General features: G+C 55.7%; 1 protein-coding gene across 1 annotated transcript in view; it reads left to right on the plus strand.

Moving 5' to 3' along the window:
- Window positions 1-4,607: 4,607 nt before the first annotated feature.
- Window positions 4,608-20,689, plus strand: part of LHX4 (LIM homeobox 4) — a 35,728-nt gene continuing 19,646 nt past the window's right edge. The window contains exon 1 of the mRNA XM_004598635.2: window positions 4,608-4,929. Within this exon, the coding sequence (XP_004598692.2) occupies window positions 4,854-4,929 (76 nt within the window). The 5' untranslated portion in view covers window positions 4,608-4,853. The remainder of the gene's footprint in view (window positions 4,930-20,689) is intronic.

A 20,689-nucleotide genomic window follows, 5' to 3' on the forward strand; every position in this document is an offset into this window, starting at 1 on the left:
GACAAATGACAAAGTGGCGAGCCCACGGAGAGGGCCTGTGACAAATGGCTGGGAGGACTGGGTGGACAGATGGAGAAGAGCAAAGGCCCCTGTCCTTTTATTGGAGAACTCCTTGTGGCTCCCTGAACAAGACAGTGGCTCCCCAGGGGCTGGGCTGAGGGTTGGTCTCCCTGGTTCTCTCTGCTGGGATGAGTAATATGGACCGGGGCAGGGGGTCTATATCAATCTAGGCCAGCCGAAAAATGAATGAAAATTGAATTCCCCATGGAGAATCGGGGAGCTGTTATCCAGACAGAGATAAATCAAAGGATGCCATGGAGCCGGGGAGAGCAGGTTTCCTACAGCGGGAGAATAATTAAGGAAATAGTTTCAAAATGCAAATGATGGAAGAGGGTTTGAGAGGCCGGGGCAGGGAGGGGATGATTAGGGAAGGGAGCAGAGACAGTGAGGTTTGTTCTGTGGAAGAGAGAAGTAGAGTTCTGGCTTCCTGGCATCTGAGGGCGAACGCTCCCACTCGGCCAAACTCTTAGACTCTGTGGGTCAGAAAACGCTCTGTCGGTTGTGTGGAGTGAAAAGGGCCCAGATTGGGAGGCAAAAGGCTGAATTTAATTTCCAGTTGGCTGCAACTTAGTAGCTGTGTCACCTTAGGCAGATCACTTAACCTCTCTGTTCCCTGGTAATCACCTCACCAGAGCCGAATCGGCAAGAACAGAGATGGAAAAGTGTGTGGAGGAGGTTCATGCAATGCCAAGCCTTGTGCTACTGTAAGCTGTAGTTGTTTTTCCTGCACTGGGCTGCTTCCCTCACTTCTAGAGTCACTGTCACATTGGGTTTGGTTCCCAGAACTGTAATATATAAAGGCCCAGTGTACTGGCCTCTCACTGCCTTCTGTAGCAGAATTTAGACCAGGGAGAAGTTACACCACAGCAGGTGCCTGCACCTGTCAGCCTCCCCTTCAGGAGGAAAGACCTGCTGAGTCAGTCCAAAGATCTACCTCCACAAGGAGGCTTTCTGGGCTGATTCACAGACCAGGTATCTGTTCCTTCTGGGATTCAGCCATTCTCCCAGTCTGTGGGATGAGACTGTTAGTCCTGGTTCCTTCCATCTACCGAGTAGGTATCATAATACCACCTGCTAGACCACTGGAAGAAAGAGATGGAATTACATAAATTGGAGTTCAGGTGTAAACTTCCACTAAACACCAGCTCTAATAATTACCATCACATGTATTAAAACTTCACTAGGGTTTTCTTTGGTCGTGGTTGGGAAGGCTGAGGCTGCTGGAGGGAAATGAAAGGCATGTTCAGACACTGTTGGGAGGTCTTGGGGGTTGGATTCAGACCCTAGAGTAAACAAGGGTCTTACAGGGTTGGGGAACCTTGTTCTCTGCCAAGAGCCATTTGGATAGTTACATCATTGGGGGGTCATATGAAATCATCAACTTGCTGTAGATTGATTGAACTTTGAGTGCCACCTGTACTTGGCCTGGCAGGGTCTTCCACGGCCAGATGGTCCCCATTCCTGGTAGGAGGTAGGAAGGGCACACCATGGCTGAACTGTGTGGTGCACATGTGTGGGCGCAGGGAGAGCTGCTCACAGGCTCGGCAACTGAGGGACAGGTGTAAAAGGCGGTACAGGTGCGCCCACCACACTGCTGCTGGTTCGCACCCAGTGCTAGCTGAGTGCCATGCCATGGGAGGAGGGCAGGGGACCAGTCGGTTCATACAAGGGTGGCAAGAGTGGCAGGGAATTGTTCTAAACACATTTAAAATTATAAAAGCAGTGCCACATATGCTCTGTGTTTCCCTGCATAGATGAACTTTTATCATTATTACTATAACATATATACACTTTACAGGAAGTCTGGAAACTAAGAACAAGATTGCACATTTTTTTCCTATTACTTTTGAATAATATTTCGATCCATTCTTTGCCAGTGTTACAAGGCACTTTTATTAGTTTTCCTGCTTGGTAGAATGATGTTCTCATCAAGAAAACTGAAACAGCAAAAATAATAAAATAAACATGGCAGATGCTTTTACCGTGTGGCGCATTTGCATATGTATACTAATTTCCAGAAAAATCGGAAACCGCTGCTGCAGGTTGCTTGACTAGGTCCTAAAACTGCGAGTCTTTTTTTTTTTCATTATTGAAGGTCCTCTTTTGCATTATTTAAATGATTTCATAGCATTTCCACGTACTCTACTTTCATTAATAATTTACCCTAATTTACTAAATAACCCCTCAATGTGGGATAGTTGTTATTCTCTTTTTAAAGTGCTACTGAACATCTTGACTGCTACCTCTTTGTCAGCAAGTCCGCCGACTGTTGCCTTGGATAAATGTGTGTATGGACTGGGTCAAATGCATCAGATTTTTAGGCAAATAAACCAGACTGTCGAAAAAATTTGCCCAGAAAGCATGTTTCCTCTTTGTGCACTCTTTAGGAAATTGTTCACTAACCTCCCCAGACCCTAACCAATGATCACCGCCCTCTTCTACCTAACATATCTGTCTTCAGCCACTATTGCATGTTGCTTTGTAAATTGTAGCATCCCACTAGCGTTCTCAGGCTGCTAAATGCCATGGTTTCAACGATCCTACCAAGCCGATTTACCAGGTAAATCTGGCTCTACCAAGTCAGTGTTCTTTTGTTTGAAATGTAGGTGTTTTTTTTTTCTCTCCCCAACTAGGATGCTGTAATAAACATCTTTACGCGTGAAACTTTTAAACATTTCTAGATTTATTGAAAATGGGGAGTCCATGAGCTAAAGTGCATGAAAAAAAAAATGTATGGATTTGTTTGGGTACTGCCAAACTGCTTCCCAAAGCGGACATGGTGGTGATCAGTACAGCAGCCATCACGTCCCCGGCACCTGCGCCAGCCCGGAACCTGTGACTGCCCTCCTAGTGGCACATTTCACAAGCAAAGAGAGGGACGTGCAAACCTCGTTGCATCTGTTTGCTGGTTAGGTTTCTGTAGAAAGAAAGTGTGTTGGCAAGCCATGAAAACGTCACTGGGGTCTCTGCTTTTGTTGCCTCCCCACCCCAGCATATCCTCCACCTGGCCAACTGGAGTCACCTAACAGGTGCCAGCCCAGTCTCAGCACGCGTGGAAGTCATTGTGACCACACTGCCGGTTTTGCCACCCTCCCCCACCCCCAAGCCCTTCCCTCGCCAACTCTGAAGGGTGGACAGGTGTCCCTCCCTTTGGGACTCTCTGGAAGGCTGGGAAAGGGTCACGGTTTCTCTTCTAGTTCATTAGGCTGGGGGAATGAGTCCATTTTCATCCCTGCAACGAAATCCGGGATGGAGGGTGTCGCAGAGAGACCCAGAGAGGGGCTGGGTCCTGAGGCAGGCAGGGTGGGTTTCCCAGGAATCTCGGATGGAGTACCTCCAGTACCTTTCGAGACCTGGCCCCAGTCTTGGGCCTTCTGAGGTGCTCCCGCCGAGAACACGCACTGGGCAGCTCTGATTGGAAACGTTTCCATTCACGCCTCGCAATTGTGGGCGTCTGGTGGATGCGCCCACCGACAACAGCGCAGCGTCCTGGCTGGGGAGCCCCGTGGCCGCGCGCCCGCTGCCACACGAGGGCCGGGATTGGCCAAGGCGCCCGCCCCTGTAGCCGGCGAGGCAGAGCGGTCTCTAGGGGCGAGGGAAGCCGGAGCTGGGCGGACACACTCCCGGGTGGCCGGGGAACGCGGAGGTCGGACTGGACAGAAAGGGAGTGAAATTCGGAATCCCCGCGGCGTGCGGGGGCGCGCAGGGGAGCCGCGCCCCGCCACCTCGCGCGCTGGCCCAGCCGCTTTGCTCTGCTCTGCCCGGCGGCGGCGGCGACTGCGTGACTCGCGCGTTCTGGGCCGAGTACGGGCTGTCCCTGGCCCGGCCTCAGCCAGACGCGGGGGAGAGCGAGCAGGGACTGGGAAGTGCCGGCGAGAAAGGAGTTGGCCGGAGGCGAGGAGGCGGAGGGAGAGGGATGGAGTCATCCGGTGATGGAGCGCGCCCAGTCCGGCGGAGAGCGGCCGGGAATCGAGAGCGCGCCGGGGGTGGGGGGCGGGAGGGAGACACAGCCACGCGTTTCTGGCCTCGGGAGGGTCTTCCCTTCCCCGAGTCGCCCCTTCGGTCCGAGCAGAGGGGCGGGGAGGACGCGGCACGCGGGCTCCAGAACCCCCGGGGAACGCGCGCCACTCGCCTGCCCGGACCACCTGCTGCCGCGGCCTCCCGGGCCGCAGTATTTATGCCCGGGGCGCGAGCCCGCAAACGGGCCGGGGTGGGAGGGTGCAGCGACGCTCCGCCTCGCTCCGCGGGCCCCGCCCTCCCACACGGCCGGCTCGCTGGGGGCTCCCCGGCCCCTACTCCGGCCGGGGTCGGCTGCCTGTCCCCCGGGTTGCGGAGGGCGGGGAAGTCGGGGGGTGGGGGGATTGGCTGCAGGGCGGGCCTCCCTGCGGAAAGCGACGTCACGGCCGCTCCTGCAGTGTGAATGAATCAAAATGCCTGGGTGACCGCGGCCTCCGGGGCGGCCGGCACGCGAAGGGTGGAGGGGGAGGGGGTGCGGGCGGGGGAGGAGGAGGGGAGAAAAGCCAGAGCCGCAGCAACAGCGTCTCCTCTACCCGGGATGTGCACCGGCCCCGGAGAGAGAGATCAAAGGGATTTGAACCAGACTGAGCCCGGGCGGGGGGAGGGGCCGGCCAGCCTGTGGAGCCCTCCCGGGAAGAGGCCGGCGAGGGCCCGACTGCCACCGTGACTTCAGCGGCCTGCTCGGGCTTTTTATTATTTTTCCAATTTCTGAATCCAGCCGGAGGGAGAGAGCGACAGATCTCCGTGGCCTGCGCCTGGCTAGCTCTGGCTCCGAGATGATGCAGAGCGCGGCTGTCCCCGCCGAGGCGGCCGTCAAGGGGCTCCCGGAGATGCTCGGTGTGCCGATGCAACGTAAGACACCCCTTTCCGTGCCGGTGGGACGCGGTAACCAGACTGCGAACAGCATCCCTCCGCGGGGAGGGCCAGGCGCCGCGAGGGGTGGGCGGCCCGGGGCGCGCAGGGACGGTCACAGGGCAGGGGCCTTGGCTCCTGGGGTCGAACGCGAACGCCACCTGCATCACGCTGAGGCACCTCCAGGCCCGTGCTTTTTCGGGAACGCTGGGGGAGTGCGCTGTTTGGGGACTTAATGGGGGTGATGAGTTGCAGGCCAGGCGTCAGGGCGCAGGGTGTCTTCCCTGGATCTCTTCCCCCGTGGCCACGGTCAGGGCTCACAGGACCGCTGGTGCAACTTCACTCCAGCTGGCGGGAAGTTGAATAGCCAGTCCTACGCGTCCCCCTCTACCGCCCCACCCCCGGGTCTGGCGGGCGGCGCGGGAACCAGGTCCACAAACACTCTGTCCCCGCGAGCCAGAGCGCCGGGCGTGCGCGCCAGTCGCTCTCCTACCCGTTGCTGCCTGTGGCGCTGGCCTCCGGAGGAACTGCTCCGTGTGAGGGAATCTGCTCGCCACGTTCCAGCGGCGCGAGCTGAAATTCAGAGAAGCGCGGCGCCGAAGTTGTGGACTGGGCGCAGGCGAGGACCGGCGCTGTCCTGGACTCGCCTTTGGCGGGGAGAGACGGGATTGTGTGAGCGCCTCGCCAGCCTGCCCGCGTCCCGGTCCCGCGCTCGGAATGCGCCAAACGCCCGGAGCTCAGGGCTCGCGTGACTCCTGATTTCTGAGTTTGTGTGGGTTTGTGCGGGCAGAGATTTTCCCGGTGGGAATCTCTGTCCCTCTTTCATTCTTGAATGGAGACTCGCCGAGGGGAGAATCCCTGCCGGGGCCAGTACAGGTCCCAGAGTGTGGCGCGCGCGCACCGGACGCGCGCCGTGAGCGTCCTGCCTCGTGGCTCGCGTGTTCTGCACGGCGCTCTCCTGCACCGCGGAGAGATGAAGGGTTTTCTCGCCGCGCTTGCCCAGGGTCGGTCTGTACTTCCTGTAACTTCTTTGGTGGGGCAGTACGCCCTTGGGGTTTAAGCAAGAGCCGGTTCATGCAGGGATGGCAACCCGCCTAGGAACTGAGGCGCACGAGCGCGCCCTCCTGCGCCCCGGCTCTCCATGGCAGGATTCCTGTCCTGGCCTTGTCCGAAAGGACAGGCAGGGGAGCGCGCTCCCTGGACGTCCCCGGGAAGTTTTGGAGAAGGGACTAGAGGAGAGAGCCTCGTCCTATTCAGATGTCTCTTGACCACGTCCTGCATTTATTCTCTGCGACTGCCTGCGTAGACTGACAAACAGACGCAAAACTGCACCGTGGCTTGGGGAGACCGCGGCTCAGGCGTTGTGTCCCTGGCGCCCAGCGCGTCTGTGTTCTGGTGGCTGTGGCCCACAGGTGGCCTGGCTGTCGGGACCCCAAGGAAGGACGCTGGGCTTTGCTTTAGGGATCTTTTTTGTTTGCCCCACGCTGATTGGCTCACTTCAGAGTCTCTCGAGCCTAGGCAAGGATGATTGTTGGAAGTCAGGAACCCGCTTCCCTAGAACACCCAGAAGTCGCCTTCAGAGTCACGGGTGGTGGGGGGCTCTGAGTCTTGGTTGAAACTGGGGAAAACGTACATAGAAAAAGGAGGTCTCACCCCAGGGTGGCCTAGCAAGGCACTGCAGAACCAGCAGGGGGATGTCATCCCTCCCTTTTGTCTTGGGTTCTTTGGACAGAGACACAGGGGTCCCGGTTACAGAGACACTTAGGATCCGGATTTTTCCCCTCTTTGGGATGCATGCATGATGGTCACCCATGTTCACTGACAGTTAGCTTCTGGTGCCAGACCAGGGCAGGAACGGGCAGCGCGGCTCCCTACCGAGACGCAACCATTCTTCCTCCTGGGACGTGGGCCCAGAGGTCTAAAGACTCCTGGGAAGAGGAAGAGGAAGGAATAGGGGTTAATTCAGGACATCCACCCCTTGTTGCAGATGGAAGCCGCGTATTCATCCTGAGCCCAGGTGTGGAGCTGGGGGTGGGATGGTGGCGAAAGGACAGGGATGTTATAACTTGAGAGCCTCTTCCGCTCTCAGCTCCAGGGGCGTTGTAGGAATTTTTGCCCAGTTTGCGTGGCAGGGAGCTGTTCTTTTGCTGGCTGCGGGTGTAGGCTGAGCGTTCCCTTTCAGAATGTTGCCTGGTCCTGTCATTTATCTCCCTTGGACTCACGCCTTTGCCCTTTTCCTTCCGACTCTGCTCCCACCCCGGAGCCCTAGCTTGCGCGGTTGCCTCTGTGAACTACACCGCGTAGAGGTCAGGCGGCCCCGGTGCGGTCCTGGCAGCCCAGTCTCCGGGCGCCCCATCCGGCCCGCGCCAGGCTCCTACAAGCTCCGGCGTGGCCGTCCCACTGGGATGTCGGCCTCGAGCCAGGCAGAAAGGAGGACGCTGGCGGCGATCTCTGGATCCCTCTCCTTCAGAGCTCGACTGGACCCGCGGTTCTCGTCCAGGATGCCCACTGCTTGCTTTGGACGGCGGGAGCGCGGCGTCGGAGGGCACGGCCTGTGTGCCCTAGGGCACTTGGGAAACGGTTATGTGCTTTTTAGGAGCTCGGTTGGATGGGTTCAGAAAGGTACCTGGTCAAATACTCTGAGATCTTGACTACTTGCCGCAAAATGTGAGGGAGGGGCGGCCACCTCTCACCTGGGTTACAGTCCTGCTGCCCCTGCCACCTCACTGGAGGCTCCCCGGACCCCGGACAACGCCTCCTGTGCCGCCTCCGAAACGCCGGTCCCCGGACTCCGGAGCCCCCCGCGCGCCTGTGGGACCGGCATGCCCTTCCTGGCCGCTCCCGCAGACTCGGGGACGTGCGGAGACCCCACAGGTGGAATGCTAAACCCAGCTCTGCTCTCAGCTGACCCACAGGCTTCGTCGTCTTCCCTGGAGGGCTGGCAGAGGTGGGAATGTGGAAACAGCCCCGGGCCGGCATCTGTTTCCGCCACCTCGTGTGGGTCCCAGAGCGCTGCGAAGCTGGGTGGGGGTATTATTTTCTATTCGATGGGGGTGTGGGGCGGAGTAATTCCTGGGACGACCGTTTCTCCCTGTTCTTCCTGGGGTCCCAGATCTCCCAGCGCAAGCGCCCCCAGAACCCAGACCCTGGGCCGTCGTCCGGAGGTTATCTTCCCAGGGGACGGCGCGGACTCCCTTCCCGCAGCTGTGCGCCCCATTCCTGCCGGCCTCATTTCCTACTGACAGAGGTGCGTGCGCGCGCACTTGCCCAGGTCTGTGCATTCGGACAGAGTCTTTCAGAACCCCATGTAGAAATTCCGACGGATGCCTCTGGGCACCGCACAGTTAGGTCCTTGCGTCACGAAAGTAGTGCCAGCGAGAGAGAGTGCCAGCTAGGACAGGTCAGGTGCGTTCTTCCCATCGGCCGCTCACGCCTGGCGGGTTGGCGGCTCGGCTTCCCCGAGGGTTGGGATCCCGCCGCAGCCCCTGACCAAGGCTGTGTACTGTTGCATAAAGGAATTTGGGGAAGCCGGGGCAACCGTGGCGGCGTCTCGCTAGGGACTCTTGGCGACCCAGGGCTCTCCAGGCGCAAAAGGTCTCCGCCTCCGCCCTTGGGGAGCCTGGGTGGCAGAGGGAAGGCGGTGAATCCGCGGTCCCAGTGTGCGCAGGGAGCCGAATTAACGATGGGATTGCGACCTGGATCAGCTGCAGTGGCGTAGGTCTGGTTCACAACGTCCCGGGAAAGTTGAGATTCGGTCCCAGTGTGCTGCTTCACTTTGTCGGCTGTTCGGGGTCGCGGACGCCGGGAGCCGCCAGAAGTGGCGTCCTCGGGTGTGGGAGCGCGACCTACAGGACCCCGCCGCGCCCTGGGCAGGGCTCCGCCGGCCCGCGGCCACACTGCGGCCGGGGTGGTCGGAGAACAGGAGATGAATTCTTCTGCAAGCCTAGCTGCACACCTTTTTTGGGGGTGGGGGGAGAGGGGAGGCGGGTGTCCGCGCCGGTGTAGACAGATGCCGGCAGGGCCAACCTTCGCAGCCGCCTGGCTTTGAGCGCTTCTCGCGTGCTGCAGCGGGGGGCCAAGGGCGCGGCCTGGAAGGGAGCAAGGGCGGGACAGGATCCGCGTCCGTCGCGCTCCTCAAGCGGACGGCCTTTTCTGTCTGTTTAGCGCTTTATGCCCGTTCCCGTCCCGGGCTTGTTTTCCAGCGCAGAACAGCTCCAGGTCCTCCGACCTGGCGTCGGGTGGCCTGCCCTGCTCTCGGAGCAGCAGGTGCGAGCGCGAACAGCATGCCCATCCAGAACAGCACGCCGGACTGAAACCTCACTCCCCCCTCCACCCCGAGGCCTGTTAACAGAGCGTCCACGCCGAGCTAAACCCCGGATTGGAAGGCTCGAACTTTTGCAGGACTTTTAGGCCCTTGGAAAGCGGCGCTGTGTTCGGGGAGCTGCTTCTCCTCCTGTCGTCGGACCGGCTATGGCTTGCGCGTTCGAGCCTCTCTCAGCAGCTGGGTCCAGCTCTCCAGCCCGGGGAGAGAGGGGTGGGAGACCCCCACGAACCCAGGAAACGCTGCAGGCTCTGGGGGGAGAGGGAGCCACCTGGGCGACCGATAACGCACTGAAATATCCCCGCGGGAAGAGGCGGTTGGTGACTTGGATCGCCGCTGGACGAGGCGAGAGGACGCGGGCCGGGGTCTGCGCGCCCCGCACGGGAGGCCGGACTGGCCAGACACCTGCGCGAGCTTCTCTCCGTGTGACTCAAGTCCTGGATTTAGCCAGAGTGGGATTTAAAATAAATAAATAAATAAATAAATAAATAAATAAATAAATAAATAAAACAGGGCCGATGTGTTTTTTTAAAGGACCTGAAGGGAACTAATGAAGAAGAAAAAACCCTAAGTGGAAAAACCAGGTGGGATAAAACCAGGAACGTCAGGAAATTAAAGAAAGGTGAGGCTCGCGGCTAGCCTGACCTTCCTCTCGACCGGTCAGAAACAAAGGGGGGGCAGGCAAGAATGCCGCCTGAGCGCCCAGGGATTAAGGCCGGTCTCGGAGGCCTCCGACAGGACTGCAAAAATATGGGGATCTAGTTTGTAAAAATCCAGCGCCCCTCCAGGAAAGGCGGGGGGCCGGAGAGGGGGTGGGCAGGAGGCAGACAAAGCAATTTCTTTCCACTGAATAGATGGCAACTCGGGTCGCTGGGGACCTTCCACGGTTCTGAAGAGCGACCTGCTGACCTCGCTGGCCAGGTGTGGACGGCCTCAAGCCCTAAAATATTTGCACTGTACTAACTTCCCCCTTGGCCTCGGGATTTGGTGTCCTTTCACTGCTTCGCTCAATTAGTGACGGCTTAGCCCCGGGCATTAGCAGAGTCGTCCCCCGCAACGCGCCGCGGCGCCCCAGACCAGCTCGGGGTGGAGGGCGCAGTGGCTGGAGCCCCGGGGTGGAAAATCCCTCCGGAGAAGTAGCCGTGCGTCTGTCCTTGCTAGGGTGTTGGCGAGGAGGCTCCTTCGGGCTGGAATGGTGTGGATAACCGGTGCGGGCCTCGGTGTCTCACAAATGTGGCAGGGGACAGAGGAAGCACCAGCGTCCCGGAGTGCACGCCGGCGTGGAGCCGCTTCAGCTGCTGATGGGGAGGCTGAGTCTGGAGGCGCTCGCGGGGCGGCTGCGTGGACGCTGCTGGGGTTTGCCTAGAGCTAGCCGCGGTAGTTGGATGCACTTCTGGAACAATCTCCTTTCCTGCAGTGAGTGCTGACAATGCCCATGAGCACAAGTTTGCGTAAGCAAACAGGGTCTACTACTCCTAGTCAAATTCCAGCCTCCCTCCAGGGAAGGGGGCAGCGCCTGTCTGCTTCTCACTTCCTCCCATTCCCTCCTCCCCTCCTCTCCCCTGGGGGAATTGCCAACACTAGGGTTTCGCCTCCTGGCCGCGTCCCCCCAGGCTGCAAAGTGGCGGGATTCCTCCTGCTGCCTCTTCCTGGAAGCCCCAGCACAGGCTGGGGTGAGGTCGGAAGCCACACAGGAGCTGGGCTTTTAGTGCTGTGGAGGGGAGGAAGGAGTCGGCTGAAGACAGATGTTCTGGTGCAGTGTCACCTTGTAGGGTCTCCAATTTATTAGGGACAGTGATCAAAATGGAGCCCCAATACCGACCAGCCGTTTGGAGGTACTGCTGCTGGTAGCAGGCGCCCAGGTGGGTTTCATTGGCAGACTTGAAATGAATTCTCCCTTGGACAACACGCTTTGGGTGAACCCGCCTGGTGACTGTGTACAAACTAGACTCGGGGTGCGCATCATCCCCGCCTGCTTCTGTTGGTTTCCTCCCAGATCCCCACCCCCTTCCTTCTGTCAGCCTGGCAGCGGCTGCCCGAGCTTTGCTGTGGCACCTCGCCCCCAAATGCCTTTAAAGGACAATTTGCTCTCATTATAATGTTGGAGGGTTAAGGGATCGGTTCTGCGAATAGCTTCATAGACGCAAAACTTGGAGCCAAATTAATTTAAAGTTTCTTCTTACGAGGGCGAGGTTGCCAAACGTGGGACGCGGCCGCGGAATGAGACATCAGAGAACCGCAGGACGGAGATGGAACAGTGATTAAATGTGAGAATGGGGTGGAAACGGTGATGTGTCCACGGCCTCTCTGTACACGAGCATGGATTTGTTTACTGCAATTTTCCATTTCATTTGCATCTACTGAGCTATTTGAAGGGTACTACTTGTGTGCCAGTCTACCATGGGGAAGGTAATCCTGTCTCTGCAAATGCTTCTTTTTCTTATTTCGCGTTCCTTTTGCTGCCGGACGCCTTCCATTCAAACATTATCCCAATGAGCGCTTTCAAGATGCTCGCGTTGGGAGTAGCTTCAGAATACTTTGGAATCTGCTCCTTTGTTGACGTGGGTATTGTTCTTACATTATCCAAGCAGGGGAAAAAACAAAGGAGATTTTCGAAGGGACCCAGGCCACCAAGCAAGACCAGTAAAAGCTGCAAAGCTGCTGTTGTGGGGGCAGCCCAGGCGGCAGGTGGAAGGGCAGGACATTTTCAGAGGCAGTCATTTCTGATAGGACAAGATTTTCCTGGCTTTTCGCACCCCCCCCCCATTATTAGTCATTTGTCAAGACAAACTGGAGAAAAGAAATTAAGTAACAAGACACTTAGAGGCTGGTGTATTTTTTATGTGCAAATATGGATGTAATTATTTATAGAAATTCTAATTTATCTATAAAAGGATGATTTTTTTTAAATCACTGGCTCTGCTTTCCATCGCAAAGCCTCATAGTGCAAAGTATGTCTTCGTTACTTAACCTTTAAAGAATTAATATTGGACTTTGTGTGATTCAGCTGTGTTGTTTGCGAGGCTATTCTAACCAGGTCATGAAAACCCATTATGAGGAATTTGGAGAAGTTATGTCTTGGTCTCTTTAAGATATGTTGGTTTAGAATAACAGACAATATTTTTTAAAAGAAACTAAATTGCTCAATGAATTGTTTTTAATGTCAAATCAAGAGGCGGGAGAGGAACGGGTGCTCCAGCCACAAACCAACACAGTTTGGCCTCAGAAAGTCACATCCTGGTCCCGGGTTTTTGTTCCTGTGTGGCTGTGTAGCTGCCCGAGTTCCTCTGATTACAGTTATCACAATTATCAGGTGATTGAGAAGGAAAGTTGTGACCAGAAAGTAAATTTTTAAATCGTTACCGTTGATAGTAGCACCTTCAAATTGGAAAATTTTATTTTGGTAATATCTGCCCTGAACATGGGACTTCATTTTCAGCATTGCTCTGTGACTATAGGCTGGGAATACGCAAACTCAGGTGTGAGTTAAGGCAGGTGCCACAACTGGATGTGCCCTGAAGTCTTTTGTCCCATACACTTTGTAATTAGTCATTCTGCAGAGAAAGCACCCAGCCCCCCACTGAGAGCATTCCACCCACAACTGCCTGGTTAAGCCAGCTTTCCACATTCTTATTTGGGACAGACCCGAGGCACCGTGGGGCCCTGCAGCACCTGCGGGTTGCCCATTATTTTCTGCTCAGTAGGTGTGGGAAAGGAATGGAAAATTCCAACAGAAATGTTTGTACACGGTGTCGGCTGTATGTATGTTTTGTTAAAGCCCCATTTAACTTCTCTTTCAAGTTAGTCAGCAGTAAAAACATTTCTTTTTTTTTTTTTTTTTTTTGGCAGTAAAAGCATTTCAACAGGCAATCATTTTTGGAGACATAAGCAGGCATATGTTATTTCCAACGGAACTCAAAAAAAAAAAAAAAAAAACCCTCCCTGGGAAGAAGACTTGGGCAGAAGAATTCGGGGTGAAAATCCAAGATGGAGGAAGGTTTGGTGAGCACGGGTGGAAGTGGCAGCATTTGTGTCCCCAAAAGAAGAAGCGAACCCCAATTCAGCCCCCCATGGTGTCCCCTGCAGAAAGCTCCCGATTCCTGTACTCTCTAAAGTTGTAGGTATCTGGGAAGCATATACGAACAGGAAGGTCTGAGAGTCCTTGGCCAAGTTCAAAGGGCTTCAGTACTTCTTCAAGCACTCAGAACCCCTGGCTCTGGGCTCCCGTTTTGCAGACACACCCGTGCACCGGGGCTCTCTTGGTGCCCCAAGCGGACAGCCAGCCCCAAAGGAGTGTTGTGTGAGCTCAGCCAACAGGAACACTTGCGGCGTCTGCCATGGTGCCTGGTTCCTTCGCTTGAACAGAGCAAGGAGAATTGTCCTAACGTGCTAGGCTGGCAGGCCAAATTATGGAGCCACAAGAGAAGGTCTGTCCTCCCCACAGAGCGCTGAGAAGCAGGGCCTCCTCCCAGGACTCCAGGGTGACACAGCAAATTCCAGGTCTTACAAATTTCTCATCTGATCTGAGAGCGTGGGTGTGCGAACACCAGTGCTACCAGCGTGAGGCCCCTTGGTGCTGGAAGCAGTGAAATCACGTCTCGGCATTGCGAGGCCAGTGGAAATAGCTGAGCTGCTGAGCTGCACTTCTCCAGCCAGGTGCACTCATCTTAGAAGTCATTGTCACACCTGTTGGCTCTAGCTTTAGACTTTTGCCGAGCATCCCCCCTCCCCACTCACTCCCCCGCACACCCTGTTGATCTTTGTGCCCAAAGAGATAGACAGCATCGTCTTTCAGAGAATTAAAATCGATCTAGCCACCACAGACTGTGAAATGGTTATGCCGGCCTGTGTTTCCTTGAGAGCAGCTTTCTTGGAAATGGAGCAACATGCGTGAGGAACAGAAATGCACCTGACTTGTGTCAGCCCTCCCGGGAGGGGTGTGAACCCCGTGGTGTGTCACCCACAATCACCTCCACCTCCCAGCCTCCCGAAGCATCCCCAGGCTTCGAAATGGGACCCATTTGCTTTTGGGCTACTCTTGAAGCAGCAGCACAGGCAGTGCCTAGCACACAGCGCCAGGTGCTGTGAGGCCTGTCCACCAGGCTCGGCTGTGAAGCTCCTGTGATGGGGAGGAGTGGATCCTGACTTACCTGCCTAGGTCTGCAGGACTGTCTGATCCAAAGGCATCACTTAGGGTTTGGGCGTTTGCATGCCCCCAGGAAGGATACTAGAGGCCTGGATTGTTCCTTTGAGCCCAATCTACCGCCTCCCCTGTATGTGTTACAGCGACAGGGAAGTGAGCTCCAACAGTTGGCTGGCTCAACCTTCACATCACTCGTAGGGAGGTGCTGGAGTTGTCACAGCTGCCCCCTTGGTCTGTGCAGGAGTCCACCAGCTGTCCTTATTCCAAAACGCCTGGCCCTCCGTGCCACTGTGATGTTTGGGACAGTGAGCCACGCGGGCACGTGGTGGGGGAGTGTCTGCAGGGAGGCAGATAATGCCGGACAAGACACTGATATGCGCTAAGTGTATACATTCCTAGTTGGCCATGGGCCGCAGGACCCCTTGGAGAAGGACTGTGGGGCGTGGATAACGGACGCCAACGTGAGCTGATGTGTTCATTGCACAACAAACTCAGGTGAATGGTGCTAGCATTCCCATTTTATAGACAAGCAAATCAAGGCTCACAGTGAGTAGAAATTAGTCCCAGGTCACACACACAGAGGGTAGAATTGGGATTTGAACTCAGGTCACATTCAGATGTGCCATTCATCACAAACCCTCTCGCAGACCTCATGGTTTGCCAGCCATAACTGTACAAAGAACTGAACACTTTCAAACCTACCCACTATTTTGAGCTTCTTCCCCAAGATATTTTGAAGGCTGTTCCTGCTACTTCCCAGCTGTCCCTGTCACTGTCTCCCTGCCCCAGAGCTCACTCATTCAGCTGGTGCCCCATAGGCAGCCACAGAGGAGCTGGCCAGGTGAAAGTACCTTCAGCTGGATGCGAGTGGATAATGGCGTGTCTGTCCATGCGACTGTGATGTGTCTGTATCTCAGGTTGGATCTTGGTGGGCTTTATTTATTTATTTATTTATTTATTTTTATTGGAAAGGCAGATATACAGAGAGGAGGAGAGACAGAAAGATCTTCCGTCCGATGATTCATTCCCCAAGTGGCAGCAATGGCCGGAACTGAACCAATCCGAAGCCAGGAGCCAGGAGTTTCTTCTGGGTCTCCTGCACAGGTGCAGGGTCCCAAGGCTTTGGGCCATCTTGGACTGCTTTCCCAGGCCACAAGCAGGGAGCTGGATGGGAAGTGGGGCTGCCGGAATTAGAAGTGGCACCCATATGGATCCTGGCACGTGCAAGCTGAGGACTTTAGTCGCTAGGCTACTGTGTTGGGCCCTGGATCTTTGTTGTTAAGGATTTATTTATTTGGGACCTAGCATGGTTGCCCAGGCTTGTGGCCTGGAAGGGCAGTAGAGGACGACCCAAAGCATTGGGACCCTGCACCCATGTGGGAGACCCAGAAGAAGCTACTGGCTTTGGTTTGACTCAGCTCTGGCTGTTGCGGCCCTTTGGGGGTTGAACCAATAGGTGGAAGATCTTTCTCTCTGCCAATCTGCCTTTCCAATAATAAAAACATCTTTTAAAATGATTTTTCATATTTATTTGAAAGGTAGAATAATAGAGGCTGAGAGAGACAGAGAGAGATAGCTCACTCATCTCCTGGTTTACTACTCAACTGGTCACAGCAGCCAGAGCTGGGCCAGTTGAAGCCGGGAGCTTTATTTTGCTGTCCTGTCCTGGGCCATCTTCCGCTGCTTTCCCAGGCACATCAGCAGGAAGCTGTGTCCCAAGCAGAGCGGCCTGGATGGGAATAACATACCAGTGGGGTGCTAGTGTTGCAAGTGGCAGATTAACCCGCTATGGGCCATGGTGCTGGCCTTTAGGTTGTACCTTTGTTTTCTGGGGGTTGTTTGTGCCACTCTCCATGTGCAGGCTCGTGCGTGTGTGTGTTACAGGACTGCTTGTGTGTGTGGCTGGCAGGGGTGCTGTGTGTACGTGCAGTTGTACACTGCTTGCGTCCGTGTGTGGGGGTGAGTGAGGGCTCGGGTCTGTGCCTGCTGTCAGGGCACACAGGGTGGCTTGGCCTGTGTGCTCCCGTGTTTCTCCCCTCCTGCCGGGGCGCACCTCTGCAGAGCACCGCAGAGAGCGCTTCTGTGGAGTCAGGTGGAAACCTCTGGGTACGTGAGATGAGTCGTCTTCCTGGGCCTGGATCTGGCCAGCACAGCCTGTGGTTAGTGGCTCTGGGGGAGGTGGACTGGCGTTCTTCCAGGTTTCACAGTAGAACTTCATGACACCAGGCAGTGTGTGAAGGGCCCTGAGCTGCTTCTGGGCTTAGAAGGTGCTGGTTACAGCCTTATTCCTGACGGGACACCTGCGTAGCTTCTGCTTTCGAAGTTGTGAATGATAATACTCATCATTCCATTTACTTATTTATTTAGGAAAGGCAGATCGGATTTATGGAGAGAAGGAGAAACAGAGAAGGATCTACCCACTGGTTCACTCCCCAAGTGGCCGCACTGGCCAGAGCTGGTCCAAGCTAAAGCCAGGAACCAGGAGCTTCTTTGAATCTCAAGACTTTGGGCCATCCTCCTTTCCCAGGCCATGGCAGGGAGCTGGGTGGGAAACAGAGCAGCCAGGACATGAACCAGTGCCCATGTGGGATCCCGGGCATGCAAGATGAGGGTTTAGCCACTGAGCCATTGCATTAGGCCCGGTCATCATTTCTTATAAGTAAATAAGTAAATAAAGGGGCCGGGTGCGTAGTAGTCTAGTAGTTGATGTCCTTGCCTTGTATGTGCCAGGATCCCATATGGGCGCAGGTTCATGTCCTGGCTGCTCCACTTCCAACCCATCTCCCTGCTTGTAGCCGTGTACCCACTGGGAGACTTGGAAGAAGCTCCTGGCTCCTGGCTTCCGACTGGCTCAGTTCTGGCCGTTGTGGCCACTTGGGGAGTGAAGCAATGGATGGAAGATATTTCTCTCTGTCTCTCCTTCTCTCTGTAAATCTGACTTTCCCATATGAAAACAAACAAATCTTTAAAAAAAAAAAAAAAAGTAAAGGCTTCTGTTGTTGCTCTTTGCAAAATGTTCAAATGATGTTACATTTCTCACTCATCTTCCCCCCTACCTGGCTCAGCTCATTTGCTTGCATTGCCTCCTGGAGCGACCCTGACCTTGACAGCACCTTGCACCCGGGCTGTGGGGACCGCCAACAGGGGCCCTGGGATGAAACACCTGCACGTTGGGCCCGGCCCATCTGTGTCACGCACCTCCAGCATTTCCACCTGCCCATCAGAGGCTGGCTGCTCACACATTGTTTTGTCCCCGGAAAAAAGTATTTCCAAAGTCACAAGACAGTGGCATTCAAAGAGCAGTTTATTTTGGAGCCCTCTCTGCCCCCGCCAAAAGAAACTGATGCAATTTTTCCCTTTTAAAAATCTTTTTTTGTGATAAAAATTTCTGTGACCTTTTGAAGACCCAGGCACACAGAGCAGCCTGAAGTCTGCACTTGTGCAAGGCCAGGGTGCAGCCAAGGGGGGCCACCCTTGAGCTCTCCAGTGGGCTCCTTCAGTTTCCTAAAGGAAACTCCAGCAACACAGGAGGCAGGTTCAAGTCCCCCCATGGTCCCCCGGGGGCCTGACTCCACCTTCTAAGGCTCAACTGCCTCGCTGTGGCATGGTGTCAGTCCGTGACATAGACCGTGTCATCGTGGAGTGGTGAACCAGCAGCGGGGCCCTGAGATGGTCCCCAGCACCCACTTTCTGTTACTGCTGTGTTGTGGTTCTTTCACTTAAGACTGACTGACTTCTTTCCTTCCTTCATTTCTCTTGTCTTAAATTTTTTTTTTTTTATTATTAGAAAAGGGGGTGGTATAAAGAGAGAAGGAGAGACAGAGAAAGATCTTCCATCTGCTGGTTCACTTCCCAAACGGCCGCAGTGCCTGAAACTGAGCTGATTTGAAGCCAGGAGGCAGGAGCTTCCTCCAGGTCTCCCACATGGCTGCAGGGTCTCAAGGCTTTGGGCCATCCTCTGCTGTTTCCCAGGCCACAAGCAGGGAGCTGGATGGGAAGTGGAGCAGCCGGGACACGAACCTGCACCCGTATGGGATCCCGGCACTTGAAGGTGCAGGATTAGCCTACTGAGGCACCGTGTAGGACCCCAGATAAAAGCCATTTCTAAATTCTTTTTGAAAGCATTTAAGTTTCCAGTGGATTGCAGTGGGGAGGATTTTTGCTGTGTATCTTGGAAGCTGCCATCAACATGTCCCTAACATTTTTGCCAAGCCGAGGGCCCGCGTTCAGTCCCCTGTCCGAGGCAGCTGGTGCTGGCAGTGGGGCCTGTGCGAGACCCGGCTGCAGCGCAGGGGTGCCTGCCAGCCAGGCCCCCCGCCGCCCCCTGCATACATTAGCCCTAATGTATTCTTCCTTGAATATTCATCATGTTAAGACTCTTGGTAGTTACCTCGCTGGAAATAAATTTTATGGGCACACATCACGGGTCTGAACAGTGCTGGTTGTGCTGCTGGGTGGAGAAATACAGCCGTGTCTGCAAGGAGGAAGGCGCAAAGGCTCCTCCTTGCTTCAAAGGGAGCTGCCCTGCCCGCCCTCGGGGTCCCAGCCTCCCTCCCTGCGCCCTGTCTGGCGCTGCCGGACCCTTCGTCCTGTGCGGTCTCCACCTCCTCCCTGGCTCTGCACCCCGCCACTCCCTGGGCCTCTTCTCTCGCAGAGCGTAGCCCAGGGGTCCCCAGTAGCTCCTGGGAGCACCTCGGTGGGGCCAGCAGCTGCACCTCCTGCCCTCTGCGGCGCAGGAGCCGTGTGCATCCCGGGGCTGGCTGCAGACCACGGGGACTGGAGTGGCAGTCGGGCCTCCAGTGCCTCTACAGGTTGGCCGCGTCCTGAATGAACGCCAGCAGCCACACTCTCGCCCTTGGAGCGGGGCTGAGGCGGTGGAGGCCGGTTCCAGGTGGAGGTGAAGTCTGGCTGTCGAGCCCGTGGTCTTACCCTGTTTTCCCTTGCCCACTCTGGCTCCGTGGGAATTCTGTGCCCATCGTGTGCTTGGCACTTTGCTGTCCTCTTTCAGAGCTCATTAATAAGTATTTGTGAGAACAGTTTCTTTCTCAAGGAGAAGTTTTTATTCTTTTTAAGATTTATTTTATTTGAAAGGCAGAATTGCACAGAGCTCTTCTATCAGCTGGCTCATTCTCCAAACGGTCACAGTTGGTGGACTGGCTCAGACCAAAGCCAGGAGCCAGGAGCTTCCTCTGGGTCTCCCACATGAGTGCAGTGGCCCAAAGGCCGTCCTCTGCCATTTCCCTAAGATTGGTGGATCAGAAGAGAAGCAGCTGGGGCTCGAGCCAGTGCTCACGTGGGGTGCCAGTCCTGCTTAACTCCATGTGCCGCAACCCTGGCCCCAGAAAACCTTTGGACTAGAAAACTTCCTGGGCCCCGTGCTGTGGTATTGGGGGAAAAGCCACTGCCTGTGATAGCTACAGCCCATATGGGTGCCAGTTCGAGTCCCAGCTTCTCTACTTCTGATCCAGGTCTCTGCTAATGTGCCTGGGACTGCAACACAAGATGGCCCAGGTGCTGGGGCCCCGGACCCTTGTGGGAGACCAGCTCCTGGCCTCTAGCGTGGGCCTAGCACAGCCCTGTCGATTGTGGCCATCTGGGAATGAACCAGTAGATGGAGGGTCTCATGCTGTTGCTCTCTGTAACTCCCCAGGAATTGACACCTCACTGTGGTTGCTGGCAGCCTGCTGAGTGGCGCTGTGCAACCCTGGGGCAAGGGGAGGGAGAGGCGCCCAAAGGCGAGGCAGTGGCCAGAGAACCCTGGGCCTGACTTCCAGTTGCGTGCTGCGAGCTGCCCACTTGGGCGTGGAGTGTGCCTAGGCCAGAAGAGGGCACCCATATGGACGGGGACAGTAATGGCACCTACCGAATGGTCCAGAAGGTGGTGGTGTCTTCATTCTTGAGAATACTTTTGCTCTCTGTCACTTTGCATGTGTTCAAATTCTCTCCTAATGCTTCGAGGCTGATTCCTTAATGCCAACATTTTGAAAGTTGACCTCATGCAACAAATGGGGTCGGCATTGGGACACCAAGGTCTGCTGGCCGAGGGATGTGGCTTGCAGGGGAAGCCAGCACAGAGCTGTTGTGAAGCAAGCTGCTTTGCCTACACAGTGCCAGCTGTCACTTGGTGAGCAGCATCTGTGGAGGTGCCCTGTGGGCTGCAAAGGTGGGAGGGGAACCAATCCTGGGCCAGCACCATGAGGCAGCAGGTGAAGTGGCCGCCTGCAATGCCTGTAACCCATGTGGGCACTGGTTCGAATCCTGGCTGCTCCACTTCCCATCCAGCTCCCTGCTAATGT

Source organism: Ochotona princeps, chromosome 2 (genome assembly GCF_030435755.1).
Source record: "Ochotona princeps isolate mOchPri1 chromosome 2, mOchPri1.hap1, whole genome shotgun sequence".
NCBI classification, from domain to species: Eukaryota; Metazoa; Chordata; class Mammalia; order Lagomorpha; family Ochotonidae; genus Ochotona; species Ochotona princeps.